The sequence below is a fragment of the Balaenoptera physalus genome, assembly GCF_965194825.1.
Source record: "Balaenoptera physalus genome assembly, chromosome: 10".
Lineage (NCBI taxonomy): Eukaryota > Metazoa > Chordata > Mammalia > Artiodactyla > Balaenopteridae > Balaenoptera > Balaenoptera physalus.
In genome coordinates this window covers 68,275,584-68,301,445 of record NC_138889.1, presented here as the reverse complement: position 1 = coordinate 68,301,445, position 25,862 = coordinate 68,275,584, and the positions used below count along the sequence as shown (strand labels likewise).

General features: G+C 51.0%; 1 protein-coding gene across 4 annotated transcripts in view; it reads left to right on the top strand.

The window, feature by feature from the left end:
• IRAG1 (inositol 1,4,5-triphosphate receptor associated 1) overlaps positions 1-25,862 on the top strand; it is a 148,563-nt gene that overhangs the window by 70,226 nt on the left and 52,475 nt on the right. For 2 of the 4 annotated variants that reach the window (XM_082478112.1, XM_082478111.1), the window contains exons 2-9: positions 671-828; positions 15,991-16,091; positions 17,565-17,635; positions 19,332-19,505; positions 21,409-21,461; positions 21,669-21,713; positions 22,979-23,596; positions 25,771-25,849. In XM_082478112.1, coding sequence (XP_082334238.1) covers positions 760-828; positions 15,991-16,091; positions 17,565-17,635; positions 19,332-19,505; positions 21,409-21,461; positions 21,669-21,713; positions 22,979-23,596; positions 25,771-25,849 — 1,210 coding nt within the window. In that variant the 5' untranslated portion in view covers positions 671-759. Of the gene's footprint in view, positions 1-670; positions 829-15,990; positions 16,092-17,564; positions 17,636-19,331; positions 19,506-20,580; positions 20,659-21,408; positions 21,462-21,668; positions 21,714-22,978; positions 23,597-25,770; positions 25,850-25,862 lie in introns of those variants that run through there. The other 2 variants (XM_082478114.1, XM_082478113.1) reach the window with 2 other exon arrangements.

Here is a 25,862-nt window from a genome sequence, read left to right as displayed (position 1 = left end):
GTCTTCAAGTGAGAGAGCCCCGTACTGAGGGTTAGAAGAGCTGCTGAAGGGCATGAGGTGAGCCATGGGGCAGGAAGTTGGGAGACACCATCCTTTCCTCCTCCCCCACCTGGCCAGGCAAGGCTGTGTGGTATAGTGGCCTCCAAATCAGGAAGATCTGGATTCAAATGCTTCATTCTTTGTATGATTTGGGCAAGTGACTTCTACTCTCTGAAGCAGTTCTCTCATCTATAAAATGTGAATAGTAATGCCTGCATCAGAGGTCATCATGAGGATTAATTTAGGTGATGTCGGCAATGCTCCTAGGATAGTGCCTGGCACCCAGTAGCTGCTCAACGCATGTTTGACAAATACAGGTCTGGCTCCCAATGGAGTGTCCTCCATCGGCTATGGCTTTGAGGAGCTCGAAGCACTCTTCTCCCGTCTGAGATGGCTGTGTTTACTCTATGGCCCAAATTAGATGCAAAATCTCTGGGTCACCTCTGACTTTGTAAACAGAGCCAGAGAACAGGAGGAAATGCAATTCCGAATGCCCTCTGCTCGCCTATTTTAGGCCTTGTTGATGCAAACTCAAGCAGGCTCTCTCCGCGGCTTGTGGCACCTGGAAACGGGACCCAGCACGGGTCAGGGATGGGAGTGGATTTGACTTGTCCTTTTGGCGTCTCCTCAGCCTGTGGAGCCCAGGCCTCCTGGAGCATCTTTGGGGCTGACGCAGCGGAGGTTCCGGGCACGCGCAGCCACTCCCACCAGGAGGCTGCCATGCCCCACATTCCCGAGGACAAGGAGCCCCCCGGAGAGCCGCAGGCAGCCCAGAGCCCGGCCGGCCAAGTAAGTGCCTCCCCCCTGCCTGCAGCCCGCCCGGCCCGGGCCACGCCAAGCGCCCTGGGCTGAGGCCACATGGTTTGCTGACAGCCTGTGCAGGCTGCAGTGGACCTGGGGAAGGTGTGAGGCTTCCACGCCGAGGAATAAATACCCAAAGGTCGTTTGAATTGACCAAGGTCCCCACACATCCTGAGAGTGGTACCTTCTAGGCTGTGTCTGACTGAGGCCCCCTGGGAAGTCACACCACCCTCCTGGGATGGAGAGAGACTCGGAGGAGGACCGTCAGCACGGAAGGCCTCGTATATCAGGGTCGTGGGCACAAGCACAGGTCACTTAAAGTGAATCCACTTAAAATGAAGGTCAAAATTGCTCAGTAAATAGTGAAAAAGGGTTTCAATGAGATTTTATTATAAAAAAGGAAATGATGAAAGTAAATTAAAGGGGCTCATTGAGGTTATATTGTACAAATGAAATGGTGAAGACAAGTTATTTTTAGCCGTACATATTACAAAACAGAGCTTACACGCTAATTTTTAGAATGAACAAAGAATTTTAATCAAGTGCGTTGACTTTGGTATTGGTATATTTTTTATGCCAACAAAATGAGCTTTTCATGTGTTATCACAGCCTTCACATTTTACTTTACAGCACCTTCATTAAGAGATTCTGTTTGTTTAATATTTAAGGGGTTCATTCATTTTCCTAAGGACCTCTTTCAATCCCTCAATATTCAAATCGTTCTCTCATGAAGAACCTATCTTGCCGTCATCCTCATAATTTTGACTTCATTTGTTAACTGGTCCAGCTCCATCTGTTCCTCATTGGTCTAAGACCTTGTACGTGAAGTTCTCAGACATGGTTTTGTGAACTTCGTGAACTTTGCAGTTGGTTTGCACTGAACTTATATCATCCTGTTGTATCTGACACTTCTCCAAACTGCCCTGAGCCAGAGGGATAGACACTTGTTAAGTGAGGGAAGATTGTATGAGTGAGCATTAATTTGACAAGTGGGCAGATTCTTAGTGAATAGTTTCATGTTATGATGACATTTGTTTTCCTTACACATCATAACTGTGGGAACTAAGATAAAAAACACTTAGAAAAGAATGGCCTCTTGTATCCCCACATCCCAAGCTCATGGGATTGAGATGTTGCAGAACTTGGCAGCCTTGGAGAGTCCTTGAATTTCTAAACGACAGTGAGCCAAGCCCCCGTGCCTTTGGCTGCAGGCAGCAGCTGAGGTCTTTATTGAGCCCCGGCTCCCAGAAATGTCCCGGGCTGCGGTAGGTGCTGCTCGCCAGTTGCTTTCAGTGGCTCTGAGCTGTTCCTCTGCTCCTCCACGGGTGACATCTAGTCTTCCCCAAACTGTGTGCTCTGCTATTGCCCTCTTCCTGCTGCTGCTGTTTACCACTTGTGGACAATTCCCCCAAAGAGTTGCTAACAGTGGACCGTAAGGTTTAACCAACGAAAGATGTCCTAGTCTACTGAAAGCTTGGAGTTTAAAGAAGGGAAGGACAGCACAGAGTAAAATACATCTGGATTCAAATGTCACAGCTCCCTATCCTCAGGTCACAACTTTCCCAGGTTCTGTCCCCTTAGCATCTCCACCTCCCAGCCCTGGACCACTTCTTGCTGTGGTCATCCCTGGCCCCTTCCACTTTACTCACAAGGATAGTGCCCTTAAGCCGGACTCTGATGCAAAATCTAGCTCCCGAATCCTGGGCAACTCCCCCAGACAGCTGCCATGCCCTGCTCCCCAAGAATATAAGTGTTCCTAAAAAATAAATAAATGAAAGATGGGCAAAGATGCAACTCCACCCTCAGTGAAGAGATCCTTTCACAGTGAGTTCAGTTCCTCTTGGTTCCAAACCTCTCTAATTAAAAGACACTTCAAACCTTCTCCTCAAGAGACACAAAACCAGACAGCACAAAAGCCCGCTGGCCTTTCTGACCATCATGGCTTCAAGCCACACGTAGATGTAGCTTCACTGGGTCAGAGGTGAGGGTGAGTTTCTAGGGGTGGCCAAGCAGGGGGAGGGCCCCATGAGCTCACCACACAGCTGAGGGTTAGAGACCCCTAGTTGAGTAGCAGAAAGTCCAGATTCTGGGCCCCCACAAACTCATTTTCCATGTGACCTTGAACCAGAACCAGACTTCTATACTACAGACCATGGGCCCTCGTGGTCTCTGAAGGTCCATCAAATGCTCAAGGAAGACAAGACAATAAAGAGACTGTTTGCAGGTCCGGATAGCCTCTGCATTGCCAGCATCCAGCTGGAGGAGGAGCCATGAGGAACTCAGGTGAGCTGGAGCCAGCATGCCCAGATCCTATAAGAGAGGACCATTAGCACAGGATTTAAGAATGTGGACTCTGGAGTGAGCCCAGACTGGGCTCAAGTCACAGCTCCTCCACATCCTGGTCAAGAGACGTGATGCTGAGTCTGTTAACTTTCCTGTGCCTCTGGTTCCTCGTCTCTTCCCCGGGCAGGTGTTAGTAGCTGCCTCCTGGACTCTTGTCTGTTCAGCCCAGCCCTTGAGGGCCTTCTTTGGCCTGAGGGACCATGGAGCTGGGACAGGTTAGACCCCAGACTGAAGGCCACATCAGATTCAGTATTATTTTATTCTCTGCCCTGACTGACAGGCACTGAGCCTCCCTGAGTTCTCCAGAAGCCCATGGGCATCATCAGTGAAGAGGATCTCCCTCTACTGCACCTATCAGACGACCCACATTGGGCTTCTCAGGCAGCCACAGCCTCAGGGGAGGGTCAGGCCTTGTGAGTTGGGCCAGAGCCTCCGGGGGCTGAAGCCTGAGTCCCTGGGAGCAGCAGAGGCCATGCAAGCAGGGTTGGCCAGGAGGGCTGGGCTGGAACTCCCAGTACTGTGTGAATTCCCAGTCTATGAAGCAGGCAAAGAACAGAGCATCCTTCTGACTTTACAGCTCCCCGGGGTCCAGCCCTACTTCTGGTTCCTCAGGCCCCAGCCCTCATTTCCCATCACTGACACGAGCACTAGCTGAGGCCTTCTCACACAAAAACACAAAAGCTGTAGGCCTAGATCCTGTTTTTCTTTCTGCACATACACATGCATACACACACATGCACACACACATGGATGCTAAACGCACTTTCACACACACACAGACTCACACAGACAGACGCAGACAGAAAGGCAGACCCTTTAGGACCCTAATCAGAAGCTGTAATCAAAACCCACAAAGAAATAAAGCCTCCTGACCATGCACTGTGTGAGACTGCATCCTGAGCACTGTTTCCTGGGTTGGCCCTTGAACAGGGAGGAGCTTAACAGGGTGAGCTTGTAGCCAATAGGTTCTTGCAGGAATAGAAGCTGTCAGGACAGGAGCTTAGGACCTTAGGGGACCCCAGAATGACAGGCCATCAGAGCTAGAAGGGATCTCAGGTCACAGGAAGTCCCTTCCTCCAAAGGCAGGCAAAATTCTGCAGAGTGTAAGTCACCTGGGAACTTTTTAACCCCAGATTCCTCTGCCGACCTAGACCCTCTGAACCAGGGTCCCCTGGGGTGGGTCTGTGCCGTGGTTGGCAGCTCTGTTTCCTGGTCAAGCTGGAGCCCGACTCTCCCTCAGTTCTGCCCTCACAATGGCCTGTCGTGGGGTGAAGACCCACAGATGCAGGACGGCAGTTTTTGCATCTTCCCAGGGCCTCTCAGCCTCCGGTTCCTCCAGACTTTGCTGCCATAACCGCCTTCAGAGGCTCCTCCCGCCCCTCCCCTGCACCCGTACCAGCCTGCCTCTGCCTCACCGTGGGGCACCAAACTTGGCCCCAGCCCCAGAGGCAGTGTGACCAGGACACCAGCTCTTTCCAGGCCTGTGGCCAGCAGCCATGTCAGAAACTCCACTCACTGGGACCACATGGCCTCCTCAGAGGGGCCTTACAAACCTGAAGGTGAGGGGAAGTTCATATTAGCTGTAAGAGCCCAATTTTCACTAGCTCTCACTTCCACCTGGAAAACCCCCCACCCTCCTCCAAGGGTTTCAGGAAGCCCCCAGGGACAGGTCAGTGCGAGCTCATAAGCTGACCTCACATCTTTCACATCATCTGCTCCAGCATCCCTCTGCCCACCACTCCCTGACCATCCCCTCACCCTGTTCTCCATTATCCGCAAAACCACTAATAACAGCTAACCTCGTGCCAACAGGTACTACACTATTAACTCATTTAACTTCCAAGCCACCTTATGAGGTAGGTATCATCAGCCCCATTTCATAACTGAGGAGATTGACGCACAGAGAAGTTCAGTACCTTCCTCCAATGTCACACAGCTCCTAAGTGACAGGCCCAGGATTTGAACCCAGGCAGCCTGGCCCTAGAGCCCACACTCTTAGTCTCTGCCCTGCTCTGGGGCCTCTGTGAGAGGTGCCTGGACCAAGGCAATACTGTCCTCTGCTCCCAAAACCACTTGTCTGAGAGGGCCGACCTGGGCCCTGCAGAACTCACCACCACATAAACCCCGAAGCACCGCAGCTTGTGGCACTGGGTCTCACCACATGCCTTCTGCCTGCCATCCTCTCAGGTGTGTGAGCCCGTGCAGCTAGGAGACGAAGCTCCATGTCACACATCTTGCCCAAAACCCAAGCTGCCCCTTGCCCCATCCTGTGCAACCCCCTTCCTCATTCTCCTTCAGTCGGATGATGAAACAGCCCAGTTGGATGGGCGTTGACCCCTAGAAACCCAGGCCACTGTGCTGTTCCTGCTTCAGGCCACAAACACCCGTTACTCTCACCCCAGGCCTCCCTGAGCACCTACTTGGTACTGCACTTTCTGATCCTCTAGACAGAAGTTGATGCTTAACCCTCATATACAGCAGTGTCTGGTTGACAAGATCACTGCAGCGCTCAACTAACCAGTGGCATCCCTGCTCTCAACCCAACCCCTATCCCTAAATGTTAGTTAACTAAAAATGAGGTTGGAGTGTTTTTTGGAGAAGCAGCCCTCTGCATGCGGCCCTAACAGGAAGGGATCTGTTTGTGGAGCTCCTAGAAGCTCTGACCACGAAGCTGCGGGGTCTCCCCTTGTTTTGGCCCAGAACTGGAGAGCATGGTAGCTGCCACCATAACAAACCTGGAACTCTCTTCCTGCTTAGCGTAGTAAGAGACCCATTCAGGCTTACCACCATCATCCCGCACGGCTGTCCTTTAAGAAGAGTTCCAAGCAGTGTTCCCCAAGCAGCCAGGGAGTTCCGGAAGGTGCAGCAAATGCTTCCGTTCCATAGGAACATGAGATATAAGCTATGTGGCAGAGTGGAAATGACCTGGGCTTCACACCACTGTGTTACAGTAATAGCCCGCACCCTCCCGACTAACCCAGTGAGAACCCTCATACCGTGTTTCCTATGTGACAGGCACTGCTCTAAGCACTTTACATACAACAACACTAAGAGGTTGGTATGATTATTATCCCATTTTCCAGGTGAGAAAACTGAGGCAAGGAAGTACACTCTAATCCCTAGAAACTGGGCAGTACCTTGAATACTCCACTTGAGGATTTTGAATTCATACTTATCTCATCCCACCCTTTGCAAAAACAGCCCCCATTCAGATCTTCAGTGAAATATATTCAAGTAAATTATCAGTAAAGCATTAGAGTCTGATGTACAAGATATTGGAGACATCTATTGGGCACCTGCTATGTGGTCTCATCTCCCAAGGTAGATATTATTATTATCTCTATTTTATAGAAGAAGAAACTAAGTCTTTGGAAGGTTGTATTATTGTTGAAGGTCATATGGTTCTGTCGTGGTTGAGTGGAGATCCAAACCCATTTCTGCTGAGCTGTTCCCACCGCCTTTGTCTCCTTCCCTGGCTCCACCCAGCAGTAAAGCCAGTGTCCTGGACACCAGAAGCCCCAGGTATGGGAGGCAGGTGCTTGATGCCCCATCCTCTACGGAAAAGAAGCTTGGAAAGGGTCAAGAGGACTGTTCCACCAGGACGGCTTCTAGCGGTTCTGGTCAGGGAGTAAGAGCTATGAGATTGTAGCTGTGGAAGTGCCTAGGACAGAGCAGAAAGTGCTTTAGAAATGTTGGTTATTACAGATGGTCAGGAATGTACATTACAATTATTTGTCCTTAGTTCCTATTGTGAGCAATGGAGTAGCTTGTTATTTTTTGTCTCTCTGAGTCCCCTGTCAGATTGCATGCCAGCTACTTAGGGTCAGGGGCTATGTGTGTGTCTCCATCCCTCAGCATAAGCTCTAGCGTGTGGTAGGAGCTTAGCGAGGGAGGGAGGGAGGGATGGAGGGATGGATGGTTGTGTAGATAACTGGCTGTATGGATGATTAAATGCCTAGACTTAAAGGAGGAGGAGATGGACAGGAGGGAGGAGGAGAGGATAGACGATGACGGATGAATGGCTGGCTGGCTGGCTGAGTGATACCCCCCCAACCCGCAGCGTAAGGCTATAATAGACACTGTGCGCACTGTTACACTCTGAAATCTGTGACACGAGAGTAAAAACAGTGATGAAGAAGGCAGGATAATCTGGTGGGGGTTGACCCCTGACTGCTAGGAATCGACTGGACAATGGCAGGAAAGAGGGTCCACGGAGGCAGGGCAGGCCATGGGTGCATGCGGAGATGCACCCAGTGGGCGTTGGGAGCCTTCAGGAGACCAGGTTCTGGTCCTCAGCGCTTGGCAGGGAGGAGCCCCAGGTCCAGCCGAGCTCGACAGAGGCACTTCTGCTCTCTCCCATGCTCTTCGCACTCGCTGCTGGAATAATCATTTTCTTCGCAAGTCCGCAGAGGGTCCTTTTATCCTGTCACGAGAGTGCTAAGTCCTCTTTGCGGCCAGGGCCCCCTATCCAGAGGCAGTCCCTGTTTGCCCTCCAGGCTGTGAGAGAGGGACCTGCGTATACAGCTGCAACAGTGCCCACCCTCTATCACCATCCTCACTGTCACTGTCACCCTTAAAACAAGCCTGGAAAAGGGGGATTATTAGCTCCACATAATGTTTGAGAACTTGAAACTCACAGAAGTTAAGTGACTTGCCTGAGGTCACCCAGGTGAGATTCCAGTGTAGACCTCCCGACTTCAGCACCCCACACTGCCTTCCTGCACAGTCCTCTTCCAGGCTGTCTGCCAGCGTCCAAGCGCAGGAGCTAAACTCCCCACTCCTGCCTGGACTGGGGCTGGTCTGTTGCCCAGAGCTTCTGAGCCAGGCCTAGTCACATGACATTGGGGAAAGGAAGCTCATATTCCCGTCTGTGCCACTGGCCTATATTTATCCCTGCACCCAGGCAGTTAGGAAACTGTTGTGCATTCCTGGGAATTTATGAGCGAAATAAACATTTAAATGTTTCTATAAGGTTTATTTAAGGAGAACAAAATGTGACCTGCTGGGTTATTAAAGGGTGAGCTTTCCGGGAGATGGCCCAGCTCCCGCAGTGCTCGGCTGACTCCAGGGAAGGAGAATGGATCCCTGGGAAGGCTGGGCCCCTGGAAGGTGAGAGGGGTGCCCCTGCTGTCTTTCCTGTAGCTGTGTGTTCAGCCTGGAGGGCTTCCTGGAGGAAGTGGCTCATGAAGGAGGGTGCAGCTGGGAAGAATAAGAGAGGCGTGTCAGAGGCCTGCAGAGCACCAGGAACCAGGGGAAGTGAGACCCAAGACCTGGAGACGACTTGTAAGGGCAGTGTGTGTAACGGGAAGGCCAAAAGGCCTGGTGTTGGTCTCTTCCCCTATTTACCAGCTGTGCGACCCTGGACATAACATGTCTGTTTTTTTGTTGGTAAAGTGCGGATTGAAGTGGGAAAAGAGGGGAGAGAAAAGAAATGTATTAATTCCCTAATTCCATGCTCAGGGCTTTTGCTTTCATCTTCTCATTTCCTCTGCACAATTCTGTGAGGTCAGGAGGTGTTATCACCCCAAGTTGTTCATGGGTGTCCTGAGGTTCATTCGCAGAGTTGCTGGGAGGAATATGAGAAAACACACGGGAAGTGTCTGGGACAGAGCCCCACATGCAGTAGGTCTAAGTAAATGTCACTTCCCTCTATCCACGTTTGTGCCTTTGCCTCTGCTATATGTAAAAGGCATCTCTACTTTGTCTGAGATGCAGATGGTGAGAGAGTGAGTGGAGCCAGGTGAAGGTGGCCTTGGAGGTGGGCTTCCCTGGGTCATTGATACTTGGGCTTGTGTGGCCAGATGCCCCAGCGAAGATGCTCTGTGGCTCTGTGACCAGAAGGGTGAGACCCTCCTAATTTAACTCCAAAAGGTTGTTCAGACACAAAACGAAGAACAACAATCTCCTCAAAACCAAATTCCAAAGTCATTAATTTCGCCCCAAAGTTACCAATAACAGAATATAACATCTGACACTCATTGAGCCTTTACTAGCTGCCAGGTACCCTTCCACTAGCTTTCCATCTGGAGCTGCCAGATTTAGCAAATGAAAATAGAGTTATGTCCATGCCCTATTTGGGATATACTTACACTCAAAAAATTATTTGTTGTTTATCTGAAGCTCAAATATAACTGGATATCCTGTGTTTTGTCTGGCAATCCTATTTCTACATTAATCTATGGAATCCTTGTAACTACCCTGTGAGATCGTTATTTTACAGATGAGGTAACTGAGGCACAGAGAGGCAAGGTCACTTGCCCAAGGTCACACAGCTAATGCGAAAAGCTGTATGATGAATTAGTGTGGCTCCGGAGCCTGAGGCCCTTGAAGTCCGGAAGGCAGGAACTTGCCTGGCGAGCTCTGTTTGAACCTGCTGACCCACAAGCTTTCTTGAGGTCCTGCCTTCTGTTTCGGCAGTTCAGAGTGGGAGCAGGGATGGGTATTTACACTGCATTAAAACCTGGCAGAATTCACCCAGAGGGCCGCTGGAATCTTCCCACACTCTCTCCTGATTACTGTCTCTCCAGTACCTGCTAAAGTGAAACCCAACCAGCACAAGACTGAATGTTCCCCACAAAATCAGTTTTGCAGAAAATTAGAAGTTGCCCAGAGCTTTCTGTGAGCTGATTAGGGAGAGAACAATTTGATTTTATTATCATGTATTTTGCACACATTGGAAGGAGAGAGTGAGGACATTCCAGGACATTCCATCAGTGTATTAGAGGATTTCTCCCTGATTGCTTTGTGTCTCCTGATTTTTAAGCAGCTTCAGATTGTGTGCGTCCACGGTTACATGCTTGGCGCTTGCCACCATGGCTTGTGTCTGCCTTTCTGTGTGGGGACCTCTGCCCCTGACCTTCCTCTGAGTGAGGGTGCCTGCAGCCCCATGTGTGACAGTCACCTCAGGAGAGCTTTGCTGCAAGTGGCCTTTCACCAGGAGGCACAGAAAATGCCTACCAGAAAGCAGTGCCTTGCAGACCATTACCTCACAGTGTCAGCATTAAGGGCATCAGGCCTGGGCGCCACCTGGGATGGGGTAGGGGTGAGGAGGAGGGTACTTCCACCTGACTCCCCATCCCATTGTGCTAACTGGGACGCATTTCAGAGGCTGCCTAGTTCACCTTTGCCTCCAGGCCCTAGCATAGACCACAGCAAGCACTAGGCATTCAAGAAACATTCGCTGTATGAATGGACAGAACAAAGCATAATAATGTGCAAATGTTTACAGGCTGGCCCCCTCTCTTAGACTCTAAGACTTTTGAAAACCTTTGTGTCAGTCATAAAAAGCAAGGGTAAGACAATGTGCACGAGAAAGAATTTAATGGAGCTGGAGGAATAAGCCGAGGGGGGAGGGAAGGAAGAAGGTGGGGAGGGAAGGAGAGAGGGAGAGAAGGAGAGAGAGAGGAGACTGGGCCCAGGGGTAAGCAAGTGAAGAGTCCAAGGGGAGAGGAGAGGTGAGGGTGGGAGTTAAGGTTTGTTCTCCTTTGAGGTGAGAATGAAGAGTGGACTTCTCTCTCTCTCTCTCTTTTTTTAAAAATAATTTTTATTGGAATATAGTTGACTTACAATGTTGTGTTAGTTTCTGGTGTACAACAAAGTGAATCAGTTGTACATATACATATATATCCACTCTTTTTTAGATTCTTTTCCCATATAGGCCATTACAGAGTACTGAGTAGAGTTCCCTGTGCTATACAGTAGGTCCTTATTCGTTAACTTTTATATATAGTAGTGTGTATATATCAATCCCAATCTCCCACTTTATCCCAATCTCCCAATTTATCCCCCAAAACATTTGCTTTTTATCTGCTGAACGATTCTCTGAGGCAGACTGTCTCAGAGACTTGCCCACATGGATCACAGCTTCATTGGCTCTCAGATCAAATAGTTTAACTTCTGGGTCAAACCATGGATGCTAGAAGAAGCATATATTTCTCTTTATCTGCTAGGGATGTCTGTATTTGTCAAATTGTTCCCTCCTTTTTATAGTTTCATCTTTTTATATCTTATAGTTTATTGTTGGTGACTTCAGATTGCTTTGGGAAATAGGTAGTGTGTCAACAAAATTAAATAAATAAACTGCATTCTACTTACTTAGCAGCTGGAATATATGAGACTCTTGGAAATGGGTATATAGTATAACCCGAGCACCACCACCACAATTTTATTTCTAGAATACAACATGCAGAAATTAATGTTTGGCCCCTTCTGCCCCTTTATGTAGACCTAGCCCATCATCACCAGTGCATGCTGGGAATTTGTAAAAGCCCCTCCAAGGGATGTCAGAAACCATATGATATAACAAATGCGAAAATGATATTTTAGCCAAAGTGCATTTCTTCTTGTTTACCAGAGGATTCATGCAAGAAATTCTCTAAATGTGATAAACATGGAAAATGTGATTTTCAGAGGCCAAACTTTCACTGTAGAAATAAATTCCACCCAGGGAAGGAACCTCACACATACTACAGGCATAGTTAGTGTTTTGATTGGCATTGCCATGGTAACAGTCACCCATGAGGCCCTATGGAAAGAAGCTCCATCAGGATGTTGTGGAAGTTACACGGCCACGAATAACTTCTAGAGATCTATTGTACAGCAGAGTGCCCAGAATTAACGCTACTGTATTGTGTACCCAAAAATTTGCTAAGAGGGTAGATCTTATAAGTGTTCTTATCTTCATCATCATCATTATAAAAAAAGAAGGCAGGAGGAAACTTTTGGAAGTGATGGATAGGGATTGTGGTGAGGGTTTCGCAGTATATACTTATCTCTAAACTCATCAAGTTGTGCACATGAAATATGTATAGCTTTTCATATGTCAATCACACCTTAATGAAGTGGTTTGAATAAAAAAAGATGACATGGGTGGAGGAGGCTTTAAGCACAAACCTCCTGCGCTCCAGAAAACCAAGACAGGCTAAGAATCATGGGTCACAGGAGCAGTAACTCAGATGCTTTTGGGGCCAGGCAGGGAGTGTGCATGACTGAAACAAGCCAGCGTGAGCTGACTCCAACCAAGGGTCACTCGGCAGAACCGTGGAATCAAGATGGCTTGATCTCCTGGTTTTTTAGGAAAAGCAGGAAATCCAGACCTTTATGGGAATTCTTCTAATTATGAAATGTTGGTAACTAATATAAAAACTTGTAAACGCTACTCACGGCAAACAGGCTCCCAGGTCTCCAATTTGCACCTCTGAGCTCAGAGGATAGGATTCAGAGGAGGTTAATTCTCTAACTGAGATCCAAGAGGCCATGTTAGCAGGAAACCCTTTTAGTGATGTGAAGAGAAGCCCCTGGGAAAACTTCAGCCCTTTCTGCTCCCCAGAGAATCTACCCAGGAGAAACACCTTCCCCCTGCCCCACATTCCTTCCACTTCACTGGCTCTCCCATTGAGCTTGGCACTGCCTGGGCCCTGCCTGCCCCAGCTCCATCATCACCTGCCATTTTGACACTCTGCTTCCCCTTCTTGACCTCAGCAGCTCCCGTGGGTGCTGTTCCGCTGTGTGTCCTCAGGCCCCACACCATGACCCGGGATCCTCTGCTTCCCTCCTGGCCCCTTGGAAGGTGCCAGCCCCTCTGCTGCTTGCTGGTCTCACACCAGTGAAGCCTGGTGGACAAAAGGCGGGGAGAACTGAGTGGAGCTGCTGTTCATCTGAGTGATAACCATGATTAATGGGTATTTGTAGATCAGATGACAGATCAAAGGGCATACACATTCATCACTTCATTTTATTCACACAAACGTCTTCTGAGACCGCAGGCCTTTGACTGCTTTATAGTTCTGGGAACTGAGGGACAGTGCAACAAGAGGACAAAGCAGGTGACCAGCTTATCACCAGCACATCAGGGTGAAACTATCCACAGAAGGAGTTGTTGCTTTGGGGGAACCTTCCTGAGTGTCTCTTCCAGGAGGAGTCTTTGACAGAAGGATGTATATCTGCGTTCTTGGAGGCACTGGAGCTCTGGGGTCATGAGGACAGGTTGGCCAGTTCTGGCTTCAGCCACAAGCATCATGCTGACTCCCTGTCACTCTACCTTGGCCAACCGTGCATATCCAACTGGAGAGTGACACGGCTCCAATTTACTAGGGAGCTCCTCAAAATTCCTATGGGGCAGAAGGATGCTTCAGTAATAGGGCCTCTTCCAGCAACTCAACCAGTGGGAATCACAGGGATCCATGGATGGATCTGCTGTCAACATTTCTGTTTTTCCTTTGGGCAGTCAAGTTATTCCCAGGCCTAATCCTCAGTGTTCCCCAGCTCCAAAACCACAAAGACCAAACTCACTGGAGTAGCACCCAAGGTCCTTCAGAAGCTGGCTCAACCTCTTATTCTGATTTCATATTTTGCCCTAAAATTAGGTTCTTGGACCTCATTATAACATGTCAAGCAATTCTCTGAAGCATTTTCAGGAACTGAGAAAAAGAGACCAAATACTATAACAAAAGATGTTGCCCCAAGCTTTTATCACTCAGGAAGTTCCAAGTGTTTGGGGAGCTGTAAGCCAGGAACTGTGGATGAAGACCAAATATATATGAGGAATATATTTTTGTCATCTGAATGACCAAATATATACATTTCTTATAAATCACAATATTGCATCCCTGGGCCCTCCTATTTCACATACTCTATAGTCTATGCTCTAGCTACATTATGAATCCCAAATGCCCAGTTATGCCTTTTACTTATGCTGTTCCCTTTGCCCAAAAACCTCTCCCCTAATATCTTTGTCTTGCAAGCTCCTATTCATCCCTCAAGACCTAGCTCAAATGTCCCCTCCTCTTGAGAGTCTTCTCCAGCTCCCCTCATGAGAGAGTTTTCTTTCCTTTTCTTTGAGCTTTCACAGAATGTGCTTCATCCCTTATCATCTTATACTTATTATAAGTATTAATTACTTCTCTGTATCCCTTGCTTGGCTGTGAGCTCTTGAGGGTCTTTGTATCTCAAACTGCCCCTGGCACATGATGGATAACTAAACTGTATTTGTGGAATAAGAGAGAAAAGTAATCTGACAGTAATATTACCATTTATTGAAAACATCAGTCATGTGCTAAGTGCTGTGTCAACATTATTTTTAATCCTCACATCAACCTTGTGAGTTAGATTTTATGATCATGGGGCACAGAGTGGTTAGATAACTTGCCCAAGGACACACAGCTAGTAGATAATGAGCAGAAATTTGAGTGCAGTGTGATTCTTCCAAAAGGCAGTGCTGCTTCCTGCTCCTCCTACCCAGCCGAAGTCCCTGCCCAAACTTCCCTTCCATGTGCTCGGGGATTCTGAGGGCTTCCCCCTCCTCCCATCACTGCAGCTCCCTCCTGCTGAAAGGTCCTGGAACACAGGGGTCCAGCGTTCCCTGGCTAGACTCAGAGACTCTTCTCCAGCTCACCCGGCCTCATGTTTGAGGCCAAGGGAGGGAAGAGATGCAAATGAAAATGGGAAGAGCTGGTTTCACTAAAAGTTGTGGGATTTGAGAAGTCCAGATAGTACTGTACAGTACCCACCTGACAACAAAGAATGATGTGAAAAGGAGAGAGAGCCTCCTCCTCACCTTGCAAGGAACCAACACCTGCATACCAAGGGCTCAAGAACACAGCTCAGCCTGGCTCTGCGAGGGCAGCCCCCAGGCCATGGCTTCAGTGGGGCCAGTAGAGGTAAGAGCACTTAATGCCCAGGGACTCCAGAAGGACACGACCTCCAGAGACAGTGGCCATGGGCACCTGCTGCTCTGAAGCTTCAGGAGGCCACACCAATAGTGCAGGTGGTGTGACATGCTCGGGAGCCCAGGGAGACAGGACTTTGGCAGGGAGAGTAGGGCATTCACAGAGGGCCTGGGCTATACCCACCAGTAAGGGGGCAGGGCAGAGGAGAAGGCAAATGATGAAGGGTCATATGACAGGACCTCTGGAGAGTCTCCCAGACATAGCTGGGAACAACTCTGAGATGGAAATACCGCAATAGCACGTGGCAGAAGAACCAGAGAGTTACTGTGTGTTACTGTTAACTGGTCCTATTTTTACCCCCAGTACCCTTAGGTGTAGGAAAACACAGGTTGATATGCATCTTCACGGATCTTATTGTATATCCTACACAGTATTGCTTTTATTTCATTCTTTCGTTTACTCACTCAACAAGTATTTTTTCTACTCCAGATAGGGTTTTACAACTCACACAGCCATTAGCAGCATAACAGTATACAAATTTCACTACAACTTCTCCATCCTAGGATGTAATAACTCTTTCATTTTGATGGTTAGTAATTTTGTTCTATTTTCTTTAGCGGTTGCAAACTATCTCAAAAATCTAAGGATTGGCTCCTAACTTTTGTTCTTATTTCAGAAACGTGTATTTATGTAGATAAACATTTTTACAAAGTTACAAAAGTTAAAGCGTGTTCCATTATCCATGGAACAAATCACCTTTATTGAAAGGTCACAATTAGCCAAATGTAGGGCGTCACTGAGTATTGGGAATGTGTGGTGTCACTGCCTTTTCTGCTGGCCTCCATCCTTCCCCAGCCAGGCTGGCTGCAGCCTGAGGACCCTGCACCATTCTTTTCCTACATTGTTAGTGAGAATTAACCAGGGATGACTTAGAAGTTCCCTAATCTTAGTGCATGAAAATAGACCAAGTTAAGCTCTGTAAATGAAGGAGAAACTGCCTTTTTTTTTTTTCCCCCCCTGAATAATCCAAATAAACAGCATTTGACCCTTGTCAGGAAGTATCTGAGTGTCATGATACTTGAATAAAGGCTCCAGCTCCTGGGAGCTTAACTCCATCTGTGTTTTTGTTCTAAACCCCCAGGGCCCTCCCACCGCAGGAATATCTTGCAGTCCGCCCACCATCATCCTGACTGGGGATGCCAGTTCACCGGAAGAAGAAACTGACAAAAACCTGGTCACCAGGTAACATCCTATTTGCCTAATCTGTGCTGTAAAGAGCAATATTTCTTAGCGTGTGCGGATTAGACAGCTCTATTTTTTACAAATCTTTTCTTCGTTCTTGATCATTTTATTGATGAAATACAATCAAGCAGTTTTTCAAAATGGGAGAGAGAGCTTGGGATTCTTCCATTATCTTTTCCCCACAAATTATTTCTTCTCTCCTAGATTTGGCTCTTTGCACTTTGTTAACCTTTAAGAAAAGCACAGCTCATAGCAGGGGAGTTTTCTACAATAACTGCCCAGATATTTTCAAACAGACCTAAAAGATGTGAATTTTTTACTAGAATCCTGCTTCTGGCCAAAGTGGGTCCTGTGTGGAAGGTGATCTCTTGGAAGGGACACTGGCTCACATGCACAGGGATGTCCCTGCCTCAGTTTTACACAGCCCTAGCCCATGCATTGGTCTAGCTGGAATGAGATTTTCTAAGTTTAATTTCCAAAAAGTTACAAAGATAATTCTAATACAGATATATAGCGAGCATGTGTCAAAGATTTACTTGACTCATTAATGAGGGGACCATCAGGATAACAAAGCCAGTTCAAAGGAGGATACGAGAAATGGATATACGTAGTATAATCAGTGAGGAGGAAAAGAAAGCTGGAATAAGATTGCTAAGTTAGAGACTTCCCTGGTGGTGCAGTGGTTAAGAATCCGCCTGTCAATGCAGGGGACATGGGTTCAATCCCTGGTCCGGGAAGATCCCACATGCCGCGGAGCAACTAAGCCCGTGCGCCACAAGTACTGAGCTCGCGTGCTGCAACTACTGAAGCCCACGCGCCTGGATCCCGTGCTCCGCAACAAGAGAAGCCACTGCAACGAGAACCCCACGCAAGGCAACGAAGAGTAACCCCTGCTCGCTGCAACTAGAGAAAGCCTGCGTGCAGCAATGAAGACCCAACGCAGCCCCCCAAAATAAATAAATAAATACATCTTTAAAAAGAGAAAAAAAAAGATTGCTAAGTTAGATACAAGATAGGTTAATGTTTCACAGGGCAATGAAACCTTATTTTTATCTTTTCTCCCCAACAGAAATCATCTGCATCTCTACCAGGCAATTATTCACAGTTTATGAGTTTTCTGCCAGTTAGATATTCACTCAGAGTCTGAGCCCTAATAAATACTAAATCGTCAAAGTCACAAAGGGCAGTGGTTCGAAAACTTCCGAGAGCATCAGGATCACCTGGGGTTGGGGCCGGGGCTTGTTCAGTCACAGAGGGTTGGGCCCCATCCCCAGAGTTTCTGATCCTGTCGGTGGGTGAAGCCTGAGAATTTGCATTTCTAACAAATTCCCATATTTTTTCGCCCTTGAAAAAATAACAAGCTTGTAAGATGATGCTGTAGGATGACTTTGAAAGAGTATGCAAGCATCTGGTCACCTATTTACCAGCTGTGGACAACTTGTCCTAATGAGATGACTCTGTTTGGTCTTTCAGAGCTCACAGTCCCCACAGGAGGCTTTCTCACCGACACCTGAAGGTTTCCACTGCTCCCCTGACTTCTGTGGGTAAGGGCTAGGCCGGTTTGTCTTATTTCTGCCACCGGAGATAGGGGTCCAACTGAAGGTGTGTTTGAGTAGGAAGACTGAGGTCTGGCAGCTTGGCCGGGCTTGGCCCCTTCCCCTCTTCTGCTTCTCAGATTAGTAGTCCAGAGGGGAGAGTAGCTGAGTTGTGCCTTAGAGAGTCGGACAGATAGACAAGAGGGAGGAAACGTCATTTGGGTGGAGGAAGCAATTTTGTTGGTGAACAGGAGCCGTAACAGAGCAACTGAATGCTTGGCTGTGTGTCAGGACTCTTTCAAATGATAGAAACTCAGTTTAAACTAGCTTATGCCAAAACACATAAAAATAAATAAAAGCCAGGGTCTGTGTTTTCAGGGAGTGCTGAACCCAGATGCTCATGTTGGGTCATTAGTAATCATCCCATCCCATCTCCCAAGTTTCCTCTCTTGTGTGTTGGCTTCCTTCTGGGCAAATGGGTACCAGCAACTTACACCCCTTCAGTGAAAAGAGAGCTCCTCTTCCCCATATACCCACCACCCTTCTCAGAGTTGCCTCTCACCGGCCTCCATGGCCATCCCTGAACCAGTCACCCAGGGGGATTGAACTCATTGGCTGGCTGAGGATGGAACATGGTTCCATTACTGGCACTTGGGATGAGATGGGCAGTGTGGTTTAGCTCCTTCCTAACATGATTGAGACTCAGACGAGTTTCACCCAGTGCAAACCGGGGAGCTATGACAAGAAGGAGGAGGAAAGGAGGCTGGAGAGGCACAATGGGAGCCATTCACTACCAAGGGGCCGGAGGAGAGGAGTATGTGGGATCAGGAAAAGTGGCTGGGTGCAGTTTGGCATCTGGATGTCACACTGGGGACCAGGAGGAATCCTGATGAGCTGAGGCAGGAGAATTACATGGTCAGATATGGCCCTTAGGAAGGTCACTCTGATAGGCAGTGGAGGATGGGATGGAGCAGATAGCCTGGAGGTGGAGGACCTATGAGGTGGCTGATGTAATTGTGCAGGTAAGTTACAGCTGATGAGCAAGAGTGGAGATGAGGCACAGGTTCCAGAGATACTTACTTGATGCTGAGTTGGTTGGACCTGGGGGGAGCTGAGGAAGAGGGAGGAGTGTGGAGAGACTCCTATGTTTCCGAGCAGCTGGGTGAGAGGTGGTGTCACTCACCCAGGGAATGCGTCCCGGAGAAGGGGCAGTTATGGAGAAGGATGGGGGTAAACAATGTGAGTAGAGGGAAAAAGGAGGGAAGGTGGCCATGGGATTGTGTCTTTGGCCCATGATCTTTGGAGTGCTTCCTTTATCCACATATGTTAAGCTCACTATCTTGTTAAAGAAACAGAGACCCAAAGGAAGAACACCAGGGCAGCAGATAGAACAGGTGGGGCTCCTGATGGCCTTCCCTCATGGCAGAGTTGAGGACAGTACTGGGAACCTAGGTGGCCTCATGGCCATTTGTGACAGAGGACCTGCCACATCCACCGGCTACAAGCTGGAGGGGCCAGGCCTGCTGGGGGAGCCCTGTCTGTCCCCACGCAGCCCTCTCCAGGACCCGGCATCGGGCTGAGGTTTGGCTGGCCGAGTCCCCTCCGGGCAGTGTCCCTGGGCTGAGGGGTAGGGGCTGGGGGCAGGGCTGAGGTTGGGGACCAAGGATTCCGTGGCTCTCACGCCATGCTCACCCTCCCTCTGCAGACCCTGCGGGGCACATCATTGACCTGGTAAACGGCCAGCTGCCGGACATCAGCATCTCCGAGGAGGACAAGAAGAAAAACCTGGCACTGCTGGAGGAAGCCAAGTCGGTGAGTGAGCGCTTCCTGACCCGCCGCGGGAGGAAGTCCAGGAGCAGCCCCGGCGACTGCCCGTCAGGTAGGACGACAGGTGGCCGCCCTGAGCCCCTCCGACGGGGGCGGGCGTTGGGGAGGGCCCAGCCCCAGCTGCAGCAGGAGCCCTGCTTCCGAGGGGCGGCCCTTGCCGCGCCTGCCCCCAGGCCTCTTGGGCCCAGGAGGACTGAGCCTCGTGGAGACGATCCTGTGCGGAGAGGGCATCTCACCCCGTATCAGAAGCTCCGAAATACTGACCCAACTCTAGCCCAGAAAACTCTGCTTTCCATTTTTGGGGGGCCTATGTGTGACCATTGTGTCTTCTTGCTTTGCCAAGAAGTGCTAGCCCATATGACACCCGTGAACTTGACCTGGGCTCCCCAGTCCCTGAACCCTGCCTGGAGAGAAACCCTCTGTGTGATGCCCGAGTGCACAGACTCCCGGGCCACCCTGCAGGGTTGGAGTCTGTGTGGTCTCCCACCATCCCCAGGAGGCCCTGCTCTGTGGGCACCTCCTCTGCAAAGGTCAGGAGAGGCCGGCCCTGGGCTCCCTCTCCCTGACCTCCAGCTGTGCCCCGGGAAGGACCCTAGGGAAGGGAAGTGTGGTCTTTGGTGTCTGTCTGGAATTTCTGGATTAGAAGAAAGGTTTTCTGAAATTCTCCTGCTATCCCTTTGGCTAAAGTCACTCTTTTTCTTGAGCAAAAATTTGGCGCAGTTAAACAAGTCTGAATGTACTTAGGAGGGAAGGGGCACATTTGAAATCAGAGCCATCCTGGCAAGTCTAGGGGGTATAGCCTTTGGAGCTGTACCTGCCAAGCAACGCCAGGTCCTCTGTTTCTAGAAGGTGCTTTGGGGTGAGGCCAGGCAGACTGAGGACTGTGACCCCAATCACCCTCCCTCTCCCCCAAATGACTCCAGCACACCACCACCCCCCCCGCGTTGGGCTGGCAGCAGGGAGGCATTGGGCTGTGGTAGGAGCCTTATATGGAGTCCAGAATCAGCCCCTGAACCTGACAAGGCAGACCCAGTCCCCAGAGGCGAGAAATACCTGAAAGGATGTCTTTGTTAGGCTGAAGTCCTGAGCCTTCATGAATGCTGGCCAATTTGTGTCTGTCTCCACAGCTGTCTTCCCAAACCCCAGCCCCGGAGCCTCTCCTGGGTCCTCTCAGAGCAACTCCCTCACCGTCCCCAAGCGGCCTGGTGAGGTCCACCTCCCCCCCGCCGAACCCCACAGCATTGCCCACTCTGGCTTCCCGCCTTGGGTGGCAGCTCAGTCCCTCCCCTGGGCCCCAGGACTCCTGTCCTGCAGCCTTCCCAGTCAGGACCCCCATTTGGCCCCCTCCCCAGGGGCCTGGCTGGGCTGCCTCAGAGGAGGAAGATGTGCTTTCTTTGGGGGTTTCAAGCTAGCGTGGGGAGGTAGGCCTAGCCCAGGATGAGGATGGAGGGAAGGGGGCTATGGCTGGGGCCCTCTGCCCAGAAAGGACCTGGAGAGAGGTCACCTCAGAGTTTATTTGCAAAGGCCTCTATTTGGGCCACTCTTTGTGTTTTGACTGCTTCCCTTTCATTAGGCTGCGTTCAGGGCCACACCCTCAGCTCAGCCAGGGTAGGGGTGGGGTGCCAGGGAGAGCAGCCTACCCTTGTCAGAGCTGCGGAGCAAGCTCAGGCTCGGGCCAGGCAGCCCGGGTTCGGATCCCAGCGCTGACACTCCGGCTGTGTGGTCTTGATTTCCCTCTGCCCCGGCCTCCTCATGTGGTTTCTGTGGTGATTAGATAGGGGCTCCCCACAGAGCCTGGCATTGTGAGAGGTACTCAACAAGCACGGGCATTACTGGCTCCTGGGCCCAAGGGACCCAAGGGAGGACATTCTGGGGAGGTAGATGCGTTTTTGCTAAAGGGACAGCTGAGGGTCTGGGGTGCTGGACATCACTCGCCAGTGTCTGGACCATTTTAGGTTTGGATGCGTGCAGTGGACCAGTGTCCCCTCTGCCCGGAGCACCACCACAGGTAACGGGGCACCGTTTGGGGTTTCTATGTCAACTAGTCTCTCCTCTTACCCCTTAACACCTGAGAGGCCCTCCATGACCCGCTGGAGGCGAGGGTGCTGGGTGGGGGAGACATCGACACCACTCTAGGGGACTCCTTGAGGGCGTTTCAAGAGGAGATTCGGTCTCTTCACGTTGCTGACTGACTCGTGTTTACTTTCTCCCGCAGAAGGGGGATGAGGCCGAAGTCTCTTCACCTCCCCTTGGCGAGCCTGTGAGTTTGAGGTCTGCCCAGTTTGGATGATTTGAGTGTGGGAGACATGGTGTCCCAGAAGCCTAGGCTGGCCCTGGGCAGCCTGCCAGTGGGTGTGCGTGAGTGGAAGGTCCAGGCTGAGGAAGCTAGAAGGTTCCTCTGCCCTATGGTGACTGGAATTCTGAGGTGGAGGGGGTGAGGCGGTGGGATTCAGTGGGGATGACCTCCATGGTGGTCCTGCCCATAGTCCTACATTCCCAGTCAGGCTGCTGCCAGAGACCAGGGGGGCCACCGGGCCCAGCAACAGCCATGCGAGACTGCTGCGCCCGTCAGCTCTAGTGAAAACTGCAGGAAAGCTCCAGCCCCTGGCTGAGACTCTTCCTGGGGGCAGCCTGGAAAACCTCGTCTTTGCTGACGAGCAAAAGAAGAGCCCCACACCTGCTTAGAACCACCTGCTCAAGGTGGTGTCAAGGGCAGCATAGAGTATAATCTCATCTAGAACTGGGTCTGGGCTAGAGTCCTCTGGTAGAGTTTCAGCACACACACAAGACAGCCACACAAATATCCAGACAGACCCACAAACCTGCACCTCACAAAGCAGGTTTCCCTTGGGAAACGAAAGAAGAGTACAGAATCTTAGAACTTCTGAACAGCAAGCTATCAGCTTTGCAAGAATCCCCTTATTCAGGGATCTGTAACCTCTTTTGGATCATAGAATGCTCTGAGAGATTGTTGAAAGCTATGGACTCTCTTCCCAGAAAAATACATACAACACACAAACACACATATACATTTGTATATAATTTCAGGGAGTTCACAAACCTGATGGGAAATCTGAATCCCTAAGAGTTAAGGGCCTTGCCAGGCAGAGCCAGGACTAGAATCTGGGCAACAGAGTCAAAGCCAAAACCTGTGGCTGCCCTCCATTCCACTGTCCTCTGCAGCGCCTAGCCCTTGGGAAGTTCTTGGCAGGTTTTGAATGGCAGGTCCCCTTATCCTGTCTGTTTTACAAACCTCAGGCTTGTTTGTAGGTCCCCTTTACCGGCTCAGATGTGACTGAGAAGTCCTCCCTTTCTACCTAGCCCACACCTCTCCAAACCTCCCCACCCATACACACACACGCACGCACGCACGCATGCATACACGCATACACATGCGCCCGCACACACACACAGGCGGGTCCCTTAGCAGGGTCCATGGGGATAGAGACCCCACAGCAGAGGTGAATCCACCCTTCTCCCCTCCAACCTGCCCCCAGGGTCCCAGCTCTACCTTGTCTCTTTCAGAATGTCCTCAAAGGGCTAGCTGACCGGAAGCAGAATGACCAGAGGAAAGTGTCTCAGGGCAGGCTGAATCCTCGCCCTCCCACAGTTGAGAAGTCCAAAGAAATTGCAATAGAACAAAAGGAGAACTTTGATCCCCTCCATCGCCCAGAGGCCATACCCAAGGGCCCAGCTTCTGGCACAGGCAGTGGTGGGAAAATGGCCCTGAACAGCCCCCAGCCTGGCCCTGTTGAGAGCGAGCTAGGGAAGCCGCTTCTGAAGACAGCCAAGGAGGGCAACCCTCTGCCCAGAAGCCCAACCCAGGGCTCTGGAGGGGCGGCTCCCCAGTCCCCCCAGGGGAAAAGTACAGTTGGAGAGCCCACAGGGTCCAAGGTTGGCTCCAAAGCTGAGCTGTGGCCCCCTGCGTCCCGGCCGCCCCTGCTGCGGGGTGCCTCCTGGGACAGCAGTCCCGAAGAACCCGGCCCCCGGCTGCAGAAAGTGCTTGCCAAGGTGCCGCTGGCAGAGGAAGAGAAGCGTCTTTCAGGCAAAGCTGGCAGCAAGCTGGCCAAGGCTCCTGGACTTAAAGACTTTCAGATACAAGTGCAGCCAGTGCGGATGCAGAAACTGACCAAACTCCGTGAGGTGGGTTCCTGGGGGCCTGCTGGGCAGGGTGTGTGTCCAGATCCCCAACCTGGGCTGAGGGTCTCTGGGCTGGGCTGACCTGGGCCTGGGGTGGGGCAGCTGTGGCCCAGACGTGGGCCTTGTGGAGCCCTGAACTTCCCCACCCCGATAACCAGCCCACTGGGCAGCATGTCCTTCATAAATATCACCTTTCGTGCTTTTACCCTGCTCACTCGGGTGAGGTCAGCTGGTGTAGAGCTGCCACACAAAGCCACATTTCAAGGGGAAGGTGGGTATATGGAAGGACACATGGGCCCTGAGTCCTGGGCTGTGTTTTCCTCTCTAACTGGAGCTGGTGGCTCATGAACAAGAAGCCTTTGATGGAGCGCCTTGTCATGCCTAGGATGGGGCAGGGATGGAATGGCTTTTCCCTCCGTCTTGCCCCCCAAGCTTTCCTTCCTGATGCCTGTTAACAAAGGGCCTCAAATCCATCCAAACATGGCCGTGAGGGGCTGCTCCCTCTGTGGTGAATTTCTTCTAACACCCCTGATGTCCCTAACTGTCATTGGCCGTCAAACCAGGCACAGCTGTCTCTCATGGGGCTACTGCCCTATTCGTGGAATGACTGGGGGGCATCCAGAGATGTAGGGGGAGAGAGCCCAGGGTGTGAAGAAGAGAAGAGTTTAACAGGACAAAGAAATCCTTACCCAAGCCCCACTTCCCCAGAGGGCCAACCCAGGCCACAGGCCAAGGCAGCCGGGACTCCATGGGGTGGAGCTGGAGTTGGACGAGGCCCTCCTGGCTCCCCTACAGAGGGGGCGTGGGACAGGGAAGGAAAAGAGGCACTTGACAGCGGTCAAGAGCAAGTGCGGGGTTGGGGATCTGTACTAGCAGGAACGCGTTCCAACCGTGGCCACTGTCCTGCACAGAAGACTTCTGCGTTGGAGGCTCCGGGGGAGCTGGGGCCTGGCTGCTGAGGTTAAAAACATTATACACGGAAAAGCCCACCCAACCAGGAAGACCTCACTAACTAGCGGGTCAGCACAGGCCTTCAAGGGCCGCCCCTGGTGGGCCGCAGCCCCAGACCCCTGGGGAAGGTGACACCAAGGAGGCCAGACAGGCATTTGCCTTCACGTGCCTCTGGGCAGCAGAGGCCAGGCCCAGGCGACAGGCCACCCCCAGACCCCTGCCAGTTCCTCTCTGCAGCAAAGAAAACCACAGAGAATCTGGAGGCCCCATCCCACTAACCACTGCCCTGCGTCTGACTGCACCTCCAGCCCAAGCCAGGGTGCCGAGAGCTGCTTGGTTGTGGGCCTCTGGTTAAGGAAACAGGTCAAGGGCCCTGGCCCATGACTCCATCTGGGCCAGAGCTCCCTCTGCTGGCCCCTTCCTCTCCGTCACCCAGGAGGAAAACCGTCCAAGTGGCCTTTGCTACCGGGACACTGAAAATCCCCTTAGAAGCACAAGTCACAGGCCCAAGGAGCTCTGTGTGGCATTTCCCCTTGGGAGCACTGGTCTTGGGCTTGGAACAGGTGTGAGCCTACCTGTGCCACATACCTGCCGTCAGCATCCCCATCTCTCCTCGGCTCTGCTGGCCGAAGCCCCAGGCAGCAGTGGCTATTGGCCTGCTGCCTTGGGACAGCAATCTGCAGGCCTCGTTCGTCTGGAGAGTTTAACAGCTCAAGAGGTGCCATCACAGGCCACTGAGGAACTAGGGGCAGGGGAGGTCACAAGTCCTGAAAGTGGGCACTCACTGCCCAGAATAACAAGGCAGGAAGCTCCAGGCAGCTCAGAGCACAGCCATGAGATCACAAAGATTGTTTCCATCTTTGGCGGCTCCATACACACCCAGGGGACCCTCCTATCCCCAGAGCCCTGGGCTCTGCTTCTGTTTGTCCTCCAGCCTTCAGCCACCATGTGGCTGGCAGCTCCCTTGCCCTGAGGCTCACAGGCTTATTCAAAAAGCCAGCCATGCGAAGGACCATTCCTGACCCAAGGAATGGGGCGCTGATGGTGGGGTTTCCAGCACCTTTACAGGCTGGGAGAGAAGCGGTCTTCCTGGTGGCCCTCAGATGCTGTGACTGTCCCCGCCCCGAGTGCTGCCCCGTGAGACTGAGGGGTCACAGCCATAGAACCGAGGCAAGAGTCCAGCCTGAGGTCACCATCTGAAACGTTGTCTTTCTTTTCCTAAAAAGGAGCACATCCTGCTAAGAAATCAGAACTTAGTGGGGCTCAAGCTTCCAGACCTTAGTGAAGCGGCTGAGCAGGAAAAAGGTAGGTGGGATTG